General features: G+C 46.1%; 1 protein-coding gene across 1 annotated transcript in view; it reads left to right on the top strand.

The window, feature by feature from the left end:
• Positions 1-17341, top strand: part of F8 (coagulation factor VIII) — a 68836-nt gene that overhangs the window by 39766 nt on the left and 11729 nt on the right. Inside the window, exons 14-21 of the mRNA XM_077922674.1 lie at positions 373-3340; positions 4401-4566; positions 6299-6511; positions 8972-9200; positions 10848-11030; positions 14381-14497; positions 15265-15340; positions 16502-16586. Coding sequence (XP_077778800.1) covers positions 373-3340; positions 4401-4566; positions 6299-6511; positions 8972-9200; positions 10848-11030; positions 14381-14497; positions 15265-15340; positions 16502-16586 — 4037 coding nt within the window. The remainder of the gene's footprint in view (positions 1-372; positions 3341-4400; positions 4567-6298; positions 6512-8971; positions 9201-10847; positions 11031-14380; positions 14498-15264; positions 15341-16501; positions 16587-17341) is intronic.

The raw sequence follows: 17341 nt of genomic DNA, 5'->3' as shown, positions 1-17341 counted from the left end.
GCGCTTCACCCTGCCTCATGGGTGGGCCGGCTCTGTGTGGCTGGAGCTGATGGAAGTCAGACTCCATTTGCAGGGCACTGGATATGTTACCTGTTATTCATTGTCTCATGCATACAGTAGGATAGTGGGGTCTGCTCTGTCCCTTCCCAGGCTGCCTCTGTTCTCAGTAAAAGAGGTCTACACATTGTCTGTTGGGACCTAGTAACCCAGCAGTCAGCCTCCAACAACACATTTTGAATTTTGAGAGAGAGTGTTATTGGTCCTACCCCTTCTGGTTGTGGTACCCCTAACTGAGCAGAAAGAGAGAAAGCCCCTGTGCTTTATTGCCAATATTGATCTCATTTTTTCCTTCAATCCTTTTACCTGAGACAGGCACATGGATATTGGGATGCCTGAACCCAGACTTCAGGAGGCAAGGAATGAGAGCCACGTTCACTGTTTCCAAATGCCCCAATGAAATGGAGTATGATTACTCTTATGAATTAATACCAGAAGGTGAACTAAATGAAGCCAATGTCTTGCAACCAAGAGGCTTCCCCAGGAAAAACAGGCCTGTCCAGCCTTGCCTAAAGAAGCATGGAGATGCAGAAAATGAAATGCAGAAGACCAACCACCATTTGGCTCCTTGTCGTGAAGCCAATAATCTTTTTAAATTAAACAAGAAAAAGAATCCTACTGACTTGCCGTCGCCTCCTGGAGAGTCCTTATATCAAGATAACATTTCTTTACCTTCTTTCCAAGACGACCTCGTTAAGCCAACTGATGCCTTTCCAGCAGAAGAAGAACCATCATCTATACTCAAGCAAAGTTTCCAACAGCATTCTTTCACAGGAAACTCTTCTCTCTCATGGAAAGAGTCTAATCTTAATAAGAGTGCGTTAGAAACTGCAACCAGTCTGGGTGACGAGACTCTTCCCTTTGGGACATTCAGCCCACTTGAAGGAGCTGGGATGGTCCAAGAGAAATCAGATAAACAGGAGGCAGTGGAGATCATGAAACCTCATTCAGCCCCTCCATTGGAAAAGGTGGAGGCAATTCCTGAAGACCATGTTACCAGCATTCAGTCAAAGGGGTTGCAGGATGGGATGGGCCTTGCAGAAAGACTGACATTGAATGTGAAAAGGCTCCCTCTTAAAACTGACGATAATTTAACACAACAAAATGAAGTATATCCAGATTCCAGATTTTCTGAAAGAGCTTCTCTTGAAGATGTAAACACAGTTGAAGGACAGAACACTGTATCATTGATGCCAGATACAACGTTGAATGAGAAAGCAGGACTGCAAATATCCTATATGGATAAGGGCACTTTCTTTAACATGAGTAGTACATCTGCATCATTAGATGACTTGAAAAGTAAGCCACTTACTCAGCACATGTCACTGGACAGTCAAAACACTGGTCCACCAAGATTAGAAATTAACCCTGGAGCTGAAAACATGGTGTCACAGAGCTATGGCAACACCTTTCAAGCTTCTACAAGCTACTCATCTCATAAGGCAACTGTCCAAGAGAATGAACCATTTACATCAAGAGAATCATTGCATACTAGAAATAAAGTTGAGCAATCCACTGCAACTATAGGAAGTCAAGGCCCTTTTACATCTGTAAGTGAAGACTTCCTTCATGGCAAAAATAGTGCACATACAGCCTCTCATGACAAAGTGCATGAGCCAACGCCTCCAGCAAAGCATTTTCAGGGTCATGAGACAGAGATGGTTGACACAGCTACTAGAGGCCCAGATAATTTGAATAAACATGCTTCTTTATTTGCACAGAATGGTGAGCAAGTGGCTCCAAACAGATTGACTAGCAACCCAAATATTCTAGAGAAGTCTGACTATACTAATGACATTCTGGAGAGTAATGATAGATTCTCTACGCATCCATTTCACACTAGTCAAAGACCAGACGGCTCAGCACTCCAAGAAGGTTTCCAAGAAAATAGCCAAATTAAGGATTTTGGGGGGAAAGAGAATAAAGCTTTGCTCATTGTTGATGCCACCGCCAACAGAATCTGGAACCCAAATTCCCATGGATTTCTGGGTAGTTTGTTGCTTCCTAAAACAAGTTTATCAGAAAAAGAGGATGCTTTTCATCAAGCGGAGTCACCTCCATCACAGCTAGTTGACCTGGGAAATGACACAAATTCTAAAGAGTTTGTAAGAAAGGGGGAGATAAAGCTACAACCAGAACCAGAAATTCAGAGCCATGAAAAGTCATCAGATGGGATGAGGTTGCAGCCCTGTCATCTGGGTCCTCATGGATGTGGTGGTCACTTGGAAAAGAGGTCTCTGAAATCACACCAGGCCACGTTGGAAGAAAGACATGCTGTACCAGCAAGGGAAATGAAGAGTTCTGGAAAAGCTGAAGAAAGAGCTCAGGCTTTGCTCAACGGTAACTTCTTCAAGTTAAACAATAAGGCCAAGGCTTCTATAATAAAGGCACCTTTGGCAGATGGGGCTACAAGAAACCAACAAGCAACCACACTTGGCAAGACAACTGCTTCATCTTCTCTGTTCACCTCAGTCCAGTCCAGTCCAGCCCCACACTCCCTGAACTTTCCTGATTCCCAGCAGACTTGGAGAGGAGCCAGTTTGTCTCACAAAGTAGAGGATGTAGGGGGTGCAGCTGACACCATTTCTGGAACTCTTGGGCACAGTATTATGGAAGCCAAACCTGGATTGGCCCCCACTTTCTTTGCAGGAGGACAACTCAAAGGTGCTGGCTCTGTTCTCCATAAGACCACCAGTCAGACAAATGAGGCCGGACTTCCTGCAACTCCAGAGGTTCCTGTTATGACTCACAGTGATCCAGAAATAAAAAGGGAGAAGACTGAAAATTCTGAAAGATGGGCCTCAGCAGAAAACAATTTGGACTCTCAAGGTCACCTAGCTGTCAATCTTCCCTTTCAAGAGCAGCTGTGGGAGGAAGCAGATAGACAAAAGGAAATCCATAGCGAAGGAGGGGACGTTCGTTCCATAAGTGGCAATATTCAAAAATTTGAAAGGAGGAAAAGAGTAGAAGAAATTGGAGCCCCAGTGCATGGATTTAGCAAAGGTGAGAGTAGGATCTCAGGAGCCAAGGTCCATATGGAGGTCTCCATGGCACCGACCGACCTCAAAGGATCTATGGTGACAAACTCATCAAATACTCTGAATCGAGCATCTGACTATGATGATTACAGCAATTCTGAGGACAAGCAAGAATTTGATATATATGGGGAAGATGACCAGGATCCACGTACTTTCACTGGCAGAGTCCGACAGTACTTCATTGCTGCAGTGGAGGTGATGTGGGATTATGGGAACCATACATCTTCACCATATCTAAGAGACAAGTAAGTTCTGCCCAGCATTTGGGGACTGTGGGGCTAGAAATTCATAAGCCGCAATGCTCTCTAGAGCAGTGTTTCCCAACCTTGGGCCTCCAGCTGTTTTTGGACTACAACTCCCATCATCCCTAGCTAGCAAGACCAGTGGTCAGGGATGATGGGAATTGTAGTTCAAAAACAGCTGGAGGCCCAAGGTTGGGAAACACTGCTCTAGAGCAGCCATTTCCCATGTTAGGTCCCAGGATTGTGCTGACCTTAGAATAAGTTCCCATCATCCCCAGCCAGCATGTTCCAGTGGTTGGAGATGGTGGGAGATGTAGTCCAATGACATCTGGAGTCCCAAGGCTGAGGAAGGCTGATCTAGACCAGTGAGCTTATTTGAGATGCTCCTGAGATTTTACCTCCAAACATTTACCTCCAAAGATCAGAGGTGATGTGAGGAGGAAGAGGGAAAGGTTTTTGGCTGATGCTGTATTACTTTCTGAAATGGTGATGTAGTTTCCTCATAACCATGCTTGTACTGCCTTAAGAGCATTTAATTTTAAAATAATTGAATATTGCATTTGTATCCCACCCTTCCGCCAAGCAGCACAGGGCAGCATACATAGTGCCTCCCCAGCTTGTTAATTCTCACAACCGCTTTGTAAGGTCAGTTAAGCAAAGAGATGGTGATGACCCAAGACTGCATCCTGAGCCTTACAGCGGATTAAGGACCTGAACTGGGACCTACTGAATGTGTATATATTGTCTCAGTGTTCTTTAGAGCTGCACAGTGCATGGGCACATATGTGAAATGGTGACCTATCAGTTGGATTTTGAGACAGCAGAAAGTTGCAACCATGATATGTGCCTAAAAAAAAACGCAAGAGGAGCTGATTGGTAGTGACTAGATAAAGGTCTACTTAAGAAATATTAGGAGACAGGGTGGATAAATGTTTCAGAACACCCTTTCTCTGCCCTAGATGATGTTGGATTGCAAGGCAGTTACATATAGAAATGCTAGTCTGCAGCGTCTTCCAAAAAAAAAGTCTGTACTTGACCACACCAGCCTCTTATGTTTTCACAGGAATCTGAAAAACAGCTGGAAGAAGCCATCCAGGCAGTACAAGAAAGTAGTTTACCGAGAGTACCTGGACAGCTCTTTCACTCAGCCACAGGTCCGTGGAGAATTGGAAGAACACTTGGGCATCTTGGGACCATACATCCGAGCACAGGTTGATGATGTCATCATGGTGAGACACTCGATATTAAATACGGAAAATGCTGGAGGGTGTCATCTCTCATACTTAAAGTGGGATTGGTAAAGGTAAAGGTACTCCTGCCCGTACGGGCCAGTCTTGCCAGACTCTAGGGTTGTGCGCTCATCTCACTCTATAGGCTGGGAGCCAGCGCTGTCCGCAGACACTTCCGGGTCACGTGGCCAGCGTGACAAGCTGCATCTGGCGAGCCAGCACAGCACACGGAACGCCATTTACCTTCCCGCTGGTAACGGTCCCTATTTATCTACTTGCACCCGGAGGTGCTTTCGAACTCCTAGGTTGGCAGGAGCTGGGACCGAACGACGGGAGCGCACCCCGCCGCGGGGATTTGAACCATTGACCATGCGATCGGCAAGTCCTAGGCGCTGAGGTTTTACCCACAGCGCCACCCGCGTCCCAAAGTGGGATTATAAAAACAAAAATAGTCTATCCTCCCTCTACATATTCCATTTGTTTAGGTCTGCATTTTACCTTGCATATCATGTCCAGCTCATATCATTGTAAGAGAAGCCTGATGTCAGCACCTGGAATTCTTAGGCAACTGCAAGGACCCCAGCCACCTAGTAAGGGCCCAGTGCTTGCCACTTAAATTCCCTACAATGCCCTTGACAGAGCTTTGCTCTGGAGCTCTGTGAAGAATTGAAATGGCAACTAGACCCAGCCACTTGGCACTGATCAGCATCCCACAGACATACTGTCCAACATTTTCATTTCAAAAACAGGGATGCATGTCTTCCAGGATGTGCTCCCTGTCGATTCACGTGACCCATGCCACAATCTTGCCCTAGGAAAAGTGCTTTTTCCAGGGCGAGAGCGCGGCACCCAAAATGGTCACCACAATCTCACTCCCAAAACCAGGATGTCCCGTTTTTTTTCTGAGACACTTGGCAGTTTTGCACTGATAGAGACAAGGACACAGCCCAGGGCTCCTTCAGACTTTGAGCCAGTTTGATTGTCCATAACAGGTTAGTAGCCACACACTTTGTGTTAAGGAGTCAGGGTCAGCTCTACCATTAGGCAAAATGAGGCAGCAGACAAAACTTTGGATGGCAGAACTGTATGTGCCACATGAACTGCCCCGTGCCACTAAGCTAGCCTGCTGTCAGATGCCCAACAGGACACTTTTTCATCTCCAGTGTCAGCTGCCAGTTCAATTGGCTTTTGGATGTGGAATGGGAGATGGGAGAAAACACATCACCTTGTCTTTCATCTCAAGCAGCAAAATGTCTTGGGCTGGTCATGTATAGGAAGAAGGTCTATGGATGCGGTGGGGGGCAGGGAGTCATTACAGTTACCTGTGTAAGATTACTTCTTTTTTTAAAAAAAAGTTATTTAATTACACTTCTTCTTGGTGAGTGATTGGGCAGATTTCTGCATTAATATATCCATATGTAAAAGGGCAAGGTACTTAAAAAAAAAAAGCTGATCATTTAGGGAGGGGGCCAGTAATATGCCCAACGGGGCCAGGCCCCCAGGGTTACCTTGGTAGTTTTGGCTCAGATCAGCCTTCCTCAACCTGGTGGCCTCCAGGCATTTTGGGCTACAACTCCCACCAACCCAAGCCAGCACTGGGCCTATAGTCTTCCAGCTTAAAAGGTGATGACCCCAATAGAGTAAAGAACAGCTTGAGTTGTCTTTGTTCTTTATCCCCCTTCCCAAAAGTTAACTCTCCTCTTTACACCTGTTCTTCCCTCCCTTCACCCAGGTGACTTTCAAGAATCTGGCTTCCCGCCCGTATTCATTCCATTCTAACCTGCTGCCCTATGAAGGAAATGGGGAGGAAGTAGAGCAGCCCATCCAGGACTCTGTGCAGCCTGGCGAGGTCCGAGATTACTCCATCAAGGTGTTGTCTCACATGGCTCCTACAGCCAATGAGTTTGACTGCAAGGCATGGGCATATTTCTCCAGTATTAGCCTGGTAAGTGGGTAATGCATGCTCTCCTGCTGTTTGTATCAGGGCATTTCATGGGCCATGACAAGCGGGCACCTTGCAAAGATTAAAAAGCAAAGTCTCTTCTTGCAAGCTGATGAAACTTAATGTGCAAAACAAGCAAATTATATCTGCATACTGATGATTTGATTTGATTGTCATTTAACACAAGGCTGTCTCCAGGCAACTTAGATCAAGTTTGAAAGCATACAGAATTGTTAAAAACAGCTACCATCGTAAAAAAATATTCCAACAAAATATACCGTATTTTTCGCCCTATAGGGCGCACTGGCCCATAGGAGGCACCTCGTTTTTTTGGGGGGGGGGAATGAATAAAAAAAATTAGTCCTCCCCCAGCCATGGGGCTGGGGCAGGGGAAGCCCAAGCTTCCCCCGACCCCAGCCCCCAGAACAGGCTGCTATCTGCAAGCCTTGCGAGCCCGGCGGCAACTAACCCCGGGCGCGCAAGGGTTGCAGACACCTGCGCGAAGCACGGGGCATCCTCCGGAGGGCGCCCCAATGCTTTGGGCTGCAGGCTACCGCTCGCAAGCCTTCCATGCCCGGGGGGGAGTTCCCCCGGGCGCGCAAGGCTTTCGGACACCTGCACGAAGCATGGGGTATCCTCCGGAGGGCGCCCCATGCTCCGGGCTGCAGGCTGCCGCCCGCAAGCCTTTTGCGCCCGGGGGGAGTTCCCCCGGGTGCTCAAGGCTTGCCAACACCTGCGCGAAGCACGGGGTGTTCTCCGGAGGGCGCCCCGTGCTTCGGGCTGCAGGCTGCCGCCCGCAAGCCTTGCGAGCCCGCAGGAACTCCCGACGGGCTCGCAAGGCTTGCGGATAGCTTCCTGAAGCCTGGAGAGCGAGAGGGGTTGGTACGCACTGACGCCTCTTGCTCTCCAGGCTTCAGCGAAAGCCTGCATTCGCCCCATAGGACGCACACACATTTCCCCTTCATGTTTGGAGGGGGGAAAGTGCGTCCTATAGGGCGAAAAATACGCTAAGCAACCAAATTAATACATTAAAACACCAGCTTCTATGGGATGGGGTGAACTTATCAAGAACATCATTAAACTCAGCTGGATCAAATTCCATCCAATGCTTAGTTGAAGGGGAAAGTCTTAATGCAACACCAAAGGATGTCAATGGCTGCAACAGGCCTCACTTGGAAGAGCATTCCACAGGCAGGGGGCCACACTTGAAAAGGCTCTTTTTTTCTTGTTCCCTGAGTTCTCTCAGAGGGAAGGTCTGCATGTGCTCTTGTCAAGAGAGGAGATCAGTCATGACTAAGGATGGAAAAAATAGATTTGGTTTGCAATTGAAGATGGATTTAAATGCAAAAATTATTTAATTTTTTAGGCAAAAATTACAAACAAAATGTGTATTTTAGGGGAGATTTGCACTAAAATACTGATAAATATTCATGATGACATTTTATATAATATTCATCAGTATTTTAGTGCATATATTTTAGTACACACACACACACACAGATGTGGAAATGTAGAGAACTAAACTCAAGGCTGGGAAAATCAAAACCAGCAGATTTCCCCATTCCTAGTCAGGTCACAGAATGTTGCTTTTCAAGACTTCAGGCAGAAGCCCTTCCCAGGCTTACCTGGCTTGAACATGGAATGCCATGTGTGCAAAGCACGTAGCTCCCACTGAGCAACACCTTGGGGTTCCCTTTCCATAACTGCAACTCCTCATCTGTTTAGTTAAGACATTTGAGGAAGTTTGCCGCAGATGGCTCTAGGACATAATTGTCCTTGTTACTTCCATCAGCATCCCCTTTGCTTTCCATGCTCCCATTCTAAGTGGCATGGGCGCAAAGGGAGGACTTTGAAAATTACATCTGATGTGAAAGTGGCCTTGTCCTGCTTAATATATAGTAAGGATTGCAGCCCATCTGAGGAAATCATTAAACGGAACGTGCTGTTGTGGCAGAGAAAGGGAAGGGAGCAAAGAAAGGGAAGGAAGAGTAGGGATGAGAGCTTCATACGCGTCAGCTTTGCATAGCTATAACTGGATCTGACTTCTGAGATTTCAGTTTTTATACTAGACTTGTAAGTAGGCCCACAGAAAAGTAGCTAGCTTGCAATTCTTTCTTTTTTTTACACCCCCTGTATACTGGTCACAAAGGAGGAGAAGCTTTATTCTCCAGGAACCTGTCTAATCCCCATTAAAAGGTGAGGCTTCTTAGCCTCATAATCCAGGTTGACATGGCATGAACATGACTCTAAGATGGGGGTAGCCAACATGATGCCAACCAGTTATTGCTGGACTCCAACACCCTATCAGCCCTAGCCAGCATGGCCAATGGTCAGGGATGATGGGAATTGTAGTCCAGCAATGTCTTGGAGAGCACCGTATTGGTGATTTCTGTATTTGCAGTGCTGCTGGGGTACAGGAACTGATACGCCTCACTTCCACCTGCCCTCAATTTTTAATTCTAGGAGAAAGACCTACACTCTGGTCTTGTTGGACCTCTGATTATCTGCCGGCCTGGAGTACTGAGCACAGCATACAGAAGGCAGCTGGCTGTCCAGGAATTCTCCTTGCTCTTCACCATCTTTGATGAGACCAAGAGCTGGTATTTTGCTGAGAACCTTGAGAGGAACTGTCTGCATCCCTGCCACATCCAGACAGATGATCCTGCCTTTAAAGCAAGCAATTCTTTCTATGGTAATAACCTCCTTACCACCTCTTCGTCTCTTTCCATGCTCCCAGTATAATTGGCACTGGGGCAAGGAGAGATGTGATGGAAATCCCTGCCTTCTCCCAAGTAAATCTACTCAAATTGTTGATGGAAGCTCCGCTCTGTGTCCCTCTGCTGTGTGATCTGCAGAAGGTGGCTGTATAAGATGGAGCCTTTTCAGAGGGGAACACCCAATGGCTCTTCCTGACTTTCGCTATTTTCAATCACATTCCAGTAAATTCAGATTCATAGAATTGTGTTGGCATCCGTCTGTCTAGGAAGTCAATGGAAGAGTGCACCTTTGGGGGTAAAGTCAATCCATTGGAGAGTTACTGTAGAGACTGTTATGGGACAGACATGTTTTCTTGCAGCTGGGGCAGACAAATAATAGAATTGTAGAGTGGAGGGACCCCCTAGGGTCATCTAGTCCAAACCGCTGCAATGCAGGAATCTCAACACACTGCCCCCCTCATCCAGTTTGAAACCATACCAGACACTGCTTAGCTTGGCAAATGTCCTAGCATTCCACCTGTTTTCCTTCAACTGCTGTTGCCCTGCACTTTCTCCTCCCTGAATCCAGAGATTCCCTATGCAATCAATGCAACTCTCCTACAGTGGTGCCCCGCAAGACGAACGCCTCGCAAGACGGAAAACCCGCTAGACGAAAGGGTTTTCCATTTTGGAGGCGCTTCGCAAAACGAATTTCCCTATGGGCTTCCTTCGCAAGACGAAAGCCCATAGGGAAATCTCCGGGACAGCGGGGAAGCGCAGCACGTCTTCCCCACTGACCTCGGACCTCCTCCGAAGGCTGGCGGCGGGGCGGGGACACCTCCTCCCGCCGCCAGCCTTCATTTCTCCGCTATCCCGGACGGCTTTTGAAGGCAGGCGGGGGGGGGAGCAAAGACTTTTGCCCCCCGCCGGCCTTCAGAAGAGGTCCAGGACCTCTTCTGAAGGCCGGCGGGGGGCAAAAGTCTTTGCTCCCCCCTGCCTGCCTTCCCGGGGGCTTTTAAATCGCCCCGGGACAGCGGAGAAGTCCTCCGCTGTCCCGGGGTTTTTTAAAATGCTGGCGGGCGGCAGCGGAGGCTTCGCTGCCGCCCACCAGCATTTTAAGATCGCCCCGGGACAGCGGAGAAGTCTCCGCTGTCCTGGGGTTTTTTAAAATGCTGGGGGTGGGAAGAAAAGCCCTTGTCCCCCCCCCCAGCCTTCAGAAGAGGTCGGGGGACAGACTGTCCCCGGACCTGGTCTGAAGTCGGTTTCCATAGGAACGCATTGATTGATTTTCAATGCATTCCTATGGGAAACCGTGCTTCGCAAGACGAAAAACTCGCAAGAAGAAAAAACTTGCGGAACGAATTAATTTCATCTTGCGAGGCACCACTGTATTTGGATTTTCAAAACATAGGGAATTGGGCTTTTTGCAACAAGGAAAGTGTGGGATATATGGTATTTGCTGCTTTTGTATATACTGCTTTGTTTTGTTTTATATGAAAACAATTGACTATATAATAATTGTTTCATATGAAAACAAATGTATATATATCCGAACAATGGAAAACAACTGCATACATAAGGCTTTTGCTCTTCCTTTTCCGCATTCTGATTTTCCTTCTTCTTTTCTTCTCTCTGTTCTCCAGCTATCAATGGTTATGTCAGAGACAGTCTACCAGGACTAGTGATGGGTCAGCACCAGAGAGTGCGGTGGTATCTGTTGAATGTCGGAGGTGCCAAAGACATCCACTCTGTCCACTTCCATGGGCAAGTCTTTACCATCCGAACGGCCCAGGAGTACCGATTAGGAGTCTACAACCTCTATCCTGGTAAGCTATGAAATGGATGTCTTTATACATAACCTTCTTGCCAGCTTATTTCTGCCTTTGGAATACTATGGAATTTCCTCAGGGGGAAAGAGCTCAGGAGCCAGTGCCTCTTTTATAGCACTAGAGGACACATAGAGCAGTAGAGAGTCAGTGTAGTCCAGCAGTTAGAATGTTGGATTGGATCTGGGAAACCAGGGTTCAAATCCCAACTGGACCATGTAGCTCACTGGATGAAGCTGGTCCAGTCACCCCCTCTCAGCCTAACCTACCCCACAGGTTTGTTGTGAGGATAGAACTGAGGAGGGGTAGAACAAGGTATGCCATCTTGAGCTCCTTGTAGGAAAGGTGGGATATAAATGTAATAATGATAACAATAAACCAAGTAGAAGCCATGTACAGAATAATGCTAAATCATGCTTAGCTTAGATCATGCTTAACTTAAACCAGGGCTTAGCAGAACGCAGTTCTTCAGATTCATCATTGTAGAATTTTAGAGCCATATCCAACTTTTCTCTACCCTAAGTTGGCCCATTGAAATTAATGGACCTAGGTTAGTCATTTCCATTGACTTCAGTGGTTACTGCTCTGAGCAACAACTCTAATATAGCCCTTAAGGGTTAGAAGGGACACTGGAGACTATTTTCTTTCAAAACACATTTAAAGATAGCCAAGAACTGTGTTGCAACATTTGGAAATGTAGATCATATTCCTCAGTTCCTTCACTCCAAGTAAGGACTGGGAGACTTTAGACTCACCCAATATAATGTTATGTGGAGTGTTTTTTTGGTTGGGGGGACGTCCAGTCTGCATGAAACCCTGGTTCCCCTTCCAAACTTAGGATCCTGTATCTGAGGGTAGAATGTATAAGGGGAAATTTGCCAAGTCATTTCTTTTGTCAAGGTAATGGCTTTGGCTGGCTAGTTAAGCACTATCATCTGGCATAACCAAAAGTGTTGCTCTGTGCCATAGAACAAATGGATGGGCCTTTCCCTCACCCTCTTCTCTTAGCTGCTACATAGGAAGACAATAGCCAGAGTTGTGTGTGGGAGAGAGCTGGAAGCAAGCTAGAAAACATGCTTGCTGCGTGCTAGACTTTGGGGCTCTTCATGGAATATTAATTGGGATGCAATAGCTGTTGCAGTATTAATGCTGTAGAGCCCCTCCGTCCTATATGTATATACGTAAATAAAACCATATGTGCTAAAGGCACCACAATCTCTGCTGACCTTCATTCCAAGGAAACTGAACTGGGTAAGTACCCTGGAGTCTCTCTCACTACTTGGAGATTAGGATGGCAGGTAACAACAGGTATAATATGGTACCATCCACTTTACACATTTGAATCTGTTGCTGGTTTTTTAACTAGGAGAATCAACATGGATAGACATAGGCAATGCTGAAGCCCCAACAGCACCCATGTAAACTAGGTGGCTGCTCTCTCCAGCTTTCACACATACTTTGAACGTTCTTTATCATATCCCAGAGAGAGTCTCCCAAAGGCTAACTTGCCCACAACATGTACTGTAACTGAAGCTGACAGAATGGACTGTAGCTATGTGGAAGGCTGTGTAGCTCAGTGGTAGAGCATCTTTTAAAAAATAATAATAATCAGAAGGTCCCAGGATCAGTCCCCAGCCTCGCCAGGTACAGCTGGGAATGCCCCGTGTCTGAAATTATGGAGAGTTGCTGCTAGTCAGTGCAGATAATACAGTACTGATGTTGTATAAAACAGCTTTCTGTGATCTTAACTCCAGTTCTACCAGAGTTCTACCACAAACAAACAAACAAACAAACAAACAAACACACCCTTAGGAAACAGCAATTGTGAGTAGCCTGGGGAAAGGAGTGCTACATCTCTGCTAAATCCTCTCTTCTGCAGATTCCTTGTTCAACTGTAGAGCTCAAAATGCTGCAGATGTGCTTTTTGAACACTGGAGTGTGCAGCAAGGCTGCTTGGCAAAGTGGCAGGAGGAGAAAGGGTGGAGCACTCCCTCTTTCTCCCCCTTTCTCCACTCAATATCATTCCCTCTGTTATAAGAAAAAACTTCTCCTTTTCCCTTATGGGGTATCCAAGAGCCCATATGAAGTTCTTAAGTGGGTTCCCTATCTGTAGGAGAAAATAACAGAGGCAACCAGAGTATATTGAGAAGCAAAGTGCCTAGTAAGCCTGATCTCTATTGCAATAGAAAAGTACTTTTCAACAGGGTCCGCACTCCCCACACAAAGGAGGGAGGAGAGAGAACCCTGAACAATGATGCACAAACCCTTATATAGACTTTTGAAACTGCCCAATCTGTAGTCCAAGACCACCCCCCTGAAGCATCATACATACAGTGGTGCCTCGCAAGACGAAAATAATCCGTTCCGCAAGTCTCTTCGTCTAGCGATTTTTTCGTCTTGCGAAGCAACCCTATTAGCGGCTTAGCGGATTAGCGCTATTAGCGGTTTAGCGGCTATTAAAGTCTTAGTGGTTTAGCGGCTAAAAGGCTATTAGCGGCTTAGAAAAAGGGGGGGGGAGCAAAAAAAATCGCAAGACTCACAAGACATTTCCGTCTTGTGAAGCAAGCCCATAGGGAAAATCGTCTTGCGAAGCGCATCGAAAAACGGAAAACCCTTTCGTCTAGCAGGTTTTTCGTCTTGCGAGGCATTCGTCTTGCGGGGCACCAGTGTACATCACAGAAGGATGTATACAGCAGAGGAGGTGATCTACAACAGAAATCCTGTTTGCCAGGATACTTGATAATGGTTACTGATTGCATTACCTGGACAGCCTGGCCATTCTTTTTGAGATGGTTAATACTTTAGTTCCTGAATCCAGGTCACAGGCTCACCCTATTCATACACAAATCTTGTTGACCACCAGCATTATGCTTTCCATTTTTAAGTTCAGAAAATAACTACTCTATTCTGAACTTATACACAAATACACCCTTTAAAACAGGATTTGTAAGCAAAAAGACAATGGGAAGGCTTTCCCCATTTTCCTCCCTTACTTCAGAGGAATATCTGAGGTCACTGGGAGAGTCAAAATGGCTTCAGGATTGCTCTCCTGTACTATTTCAGACACATGGTTTATATACTTATGTATGTGTTTGCCTTGTACATTTATGAACATTTATTTTATATTTGAGACCTTAGGATTGTTATAACACCTCTTAAAGCTGTTTCTCTTAGACAAAGAACTTGCATTTGCATGTAACATCACTTCATTCTGAAGGACCACCCTCTTCACAAGGAGAGTCTCCAATGATCAACCTTAACTTACATGCAAAACTCTTCTTTCCTTCCTCTAGTGTTCAGCACCCAGTAGTGAATAACCAGCTGACCTTCTTTCCACCTTCTGGTTGCAGGTGCCTTTGAGACAGTGGAAATGAGCCCATCCCACCCTGGGATTTGGCAGGTGGAATGTATGGTTGCTGAGCATGAGCAGGCTGGGATGAGTGCCTTCTTCCTAGTGTACGACCAGCGTGAGTAGCAAAGCATGACATTCTTCTTCCTGGCACTTTGATTCACAGATAGGAACAGGCTCAGATCTCCATTTCTCTGTGTTATGTTTCTGAGAACGACATAAAAGGAGTGACAATACATTCCTAAGATCCAGATTTTTACCACTTAGCTCTAGCGGTTGATCAATCCTCACACATCTGCAAGTTGGACTGAAAGCTGCTTTCAACATAAAGCTCACATTTGTTCCTCGTGGCAATCAGGCAAAGAGCAGGTCAGGATACACTTAAAAGAACATTTGTAATGGGTGAAGAGATGAAAGGGAGAATGCTGTTCTGTTGCATTTTACAGCAGGTAATGGGGAATTGGCTGTTGCTTATTGATAGAGCATCTGCTTTGCATGCAGAAGGTCCCAGTTTCAATCCCTGGTGTCTCTAGGTAGGGCTGGGACAGAACCCCTGGCTGAAACCCTGGAGAGTTGTTGCTAGTCAGTGCAGACAATTTTGAATTAGATAGACCAATGTCTAAGGTTCGGTATATAAGGTAGAGTCCTTATTGCTTCTATGGATGCCATGACACCCCAAAAACCTAGGCAGGCTTGAGATCTTTGCAACTTTAGTCCTGCCTTACAAGAGCAAGCCATCAGGCATTCCAAATATTAAGCTGGAATTTGAAATATATTTCATGGTCTGTTGCATTCCCAGGACAGCTCAAAGCCCAGAATTTAGAAAACATTATTTATAAGTCTTTATTAAAATACCATTATATTTTCTCAAACCTTTCATTTCAGGGTGTCAGATTCCTCTGGGCCTAGCTTCTGGCTACATCGCAGACTCACAGATCACAGCTTCAGAACACTATGGTAAGCACTTTATTAATTGATGGAACACTTGTTTCTGCTACAGATTCTTGCCATCCCATTTAGGAGGGATGAGGCATTTGCTAGAACATTACAGCTCCACAGAACTCTGTGAGTGTCTCATATTTTGAAATCGGAACCTCCACACCATGACTCCTGGCTTCCGGTGCTTGCAGGCTCATCCAGGGAGCTCATCCAGACAACCTGTTTATTGTGCATTCATTGTGATTTGCTTGCACAAATATTATATGATGGCTACTCTTTTGCATGCAAAATGCCCCAGTTTCAATTTCCAGACTCTCCAAATAGGGCTGGGAGAGGCTCCTGTCTGAAACTCTTGGGAAGCCAGTCAGGGCTGGTGCATACCTTAGCTTAGTGTAGATTGCAAATCCCTTTTAATTCCCCCTCCTCCCTGAGGGATTCTCCTCCAACTACTGCTATCTCAGACTTTCTCCTCCCTAAATCCAGAGTTTCCTTATGCTCTGTAAATCCAGATAGGAGTGCTACATCCATTGCACAGGGAATACCCAGATTTAGGGAGGAGAAAGTGTTGGATAGCAGTAGCTGGAGAATGTCATGTGAAGGAGGGGGAATTAAAGGACTCACAACCCACATGAAGCTGAGGAATGGAGAGGCCAGTCAGTGTAGACAATGGTGAATAGATGAATTAATGGCCTGACGGCATAAGGTAGCTTCCCATGTCCCCTGGCCCTCCACTGAGGGTGCTTCCAGACTCTCACTGTTTTCAGGTGGGAGTCAGTCACATACTATCTGCAAATTCTGGTTGTGCATCTATAATTATTACAAGGTCTTGTGCGAGAAACCTGCTTCCACAATGAGATCGGACTTTCTGTGATGAGGAAAGTGATAGGAAAACACCCTGGAAAGTATGGAGGAAATGCTTGTTCTGATGCAGTGTCATCTCACCTCCCTGACAACAAATCAGAATTAACACCTATTAAATGGCCAGCATCTCCCTGCGAAAATATCAGAATGAATGATCGATAAACAGGTTGACTGGTAGCACCATGAGTCCTTGATATTTTTAAAGGGATTGGGGGATCCAAAATAGCACAGGCAGCAGAGTACTCCTCCATTGCTGGTCATTCACTGACATTTCTGCTGTTTCGACGTGTCTGCAGTGGCACAAGCAGTGGTTCCTCTAAAGATGGATGTGGGACCCAGAGATGCAGAAGATGTGCGTGGTGGCGGCAGCTCTAGCTACCTCGCCCACTGCTTGCCTGCAGAGCCGGGTGACTTCAAACAAATGTTTATTTTTTAAAAAGGAGACCAGTGTCAGCCACAGAGCGCCCCTCCTCCTGCTGGCTTTGGCAACTGACCTGCCCATGCTGGCTTCTGGCACAAGGCCTAGATGGGCTTAGTCCTCAGAGACAAAACAGAGACATGCAGACTCCTGTTTACTTATGCATCTGTGTGCACTCTTGAAGTGCCATGTTTCCATGTGGAAGTTGCTGTTATTTGTGTCTTATGTGTGACTTTAGCTTTCAACTCATTCTTATTGGGTCCATGGAAATGTTACTTTCATCTGAGTATTCAGCAAATGAGTAGTGTTTTTTTTTTTAAAAGTAAGTTTGGGAAAGACACCCAGAGACCAGAGGGACACTGCATCAGAACAAGCATCTTGTCCACATGTCCAGTGGACAAGATGAAGCTTTTCAGGCACCATTTGCACTATACATTTAAAGCAATATCACCCTACTTTAAGCAGGAATGGCTTCCCCCAAAGAATCCTGGGAACTTTCTGTGAGGGGAATAGGGGTCTCCTAACAACTCTCAGCACCCTTAACAAGCTGCACTTCCCAAGATTCTTTGGGGGAAGCCATGGCTGTTCAAAGTGGTATAATAACTGCTTTAATTATATAGTTCAGATGGGCTCAACAATTTTGGTCAATCCAATGGGTAGATCACTGCCAGCATTTTTATAGTGGGAGTAGATCGCAGTCTCTTGGAAGTTGGACATCCCTGAAGTATGGCTTGTAGAGCAACT

This window comes from Podarcis muralis, chromosome Z (genome assembly GCF_964188315.1).
Source record: "Podarcis muralis chromosome Z, rPodMur119.hap1.1, whole genome shotgun sequence".
NCBI lineage: Eukaryota > Metazoa > Chordata > Lepidosauria > Squamata > Lacertidae > Podarcis > Podarcis muralis.
This window is presented reverse-complemented; position numbering and strand designations above follow the sequence as displayed.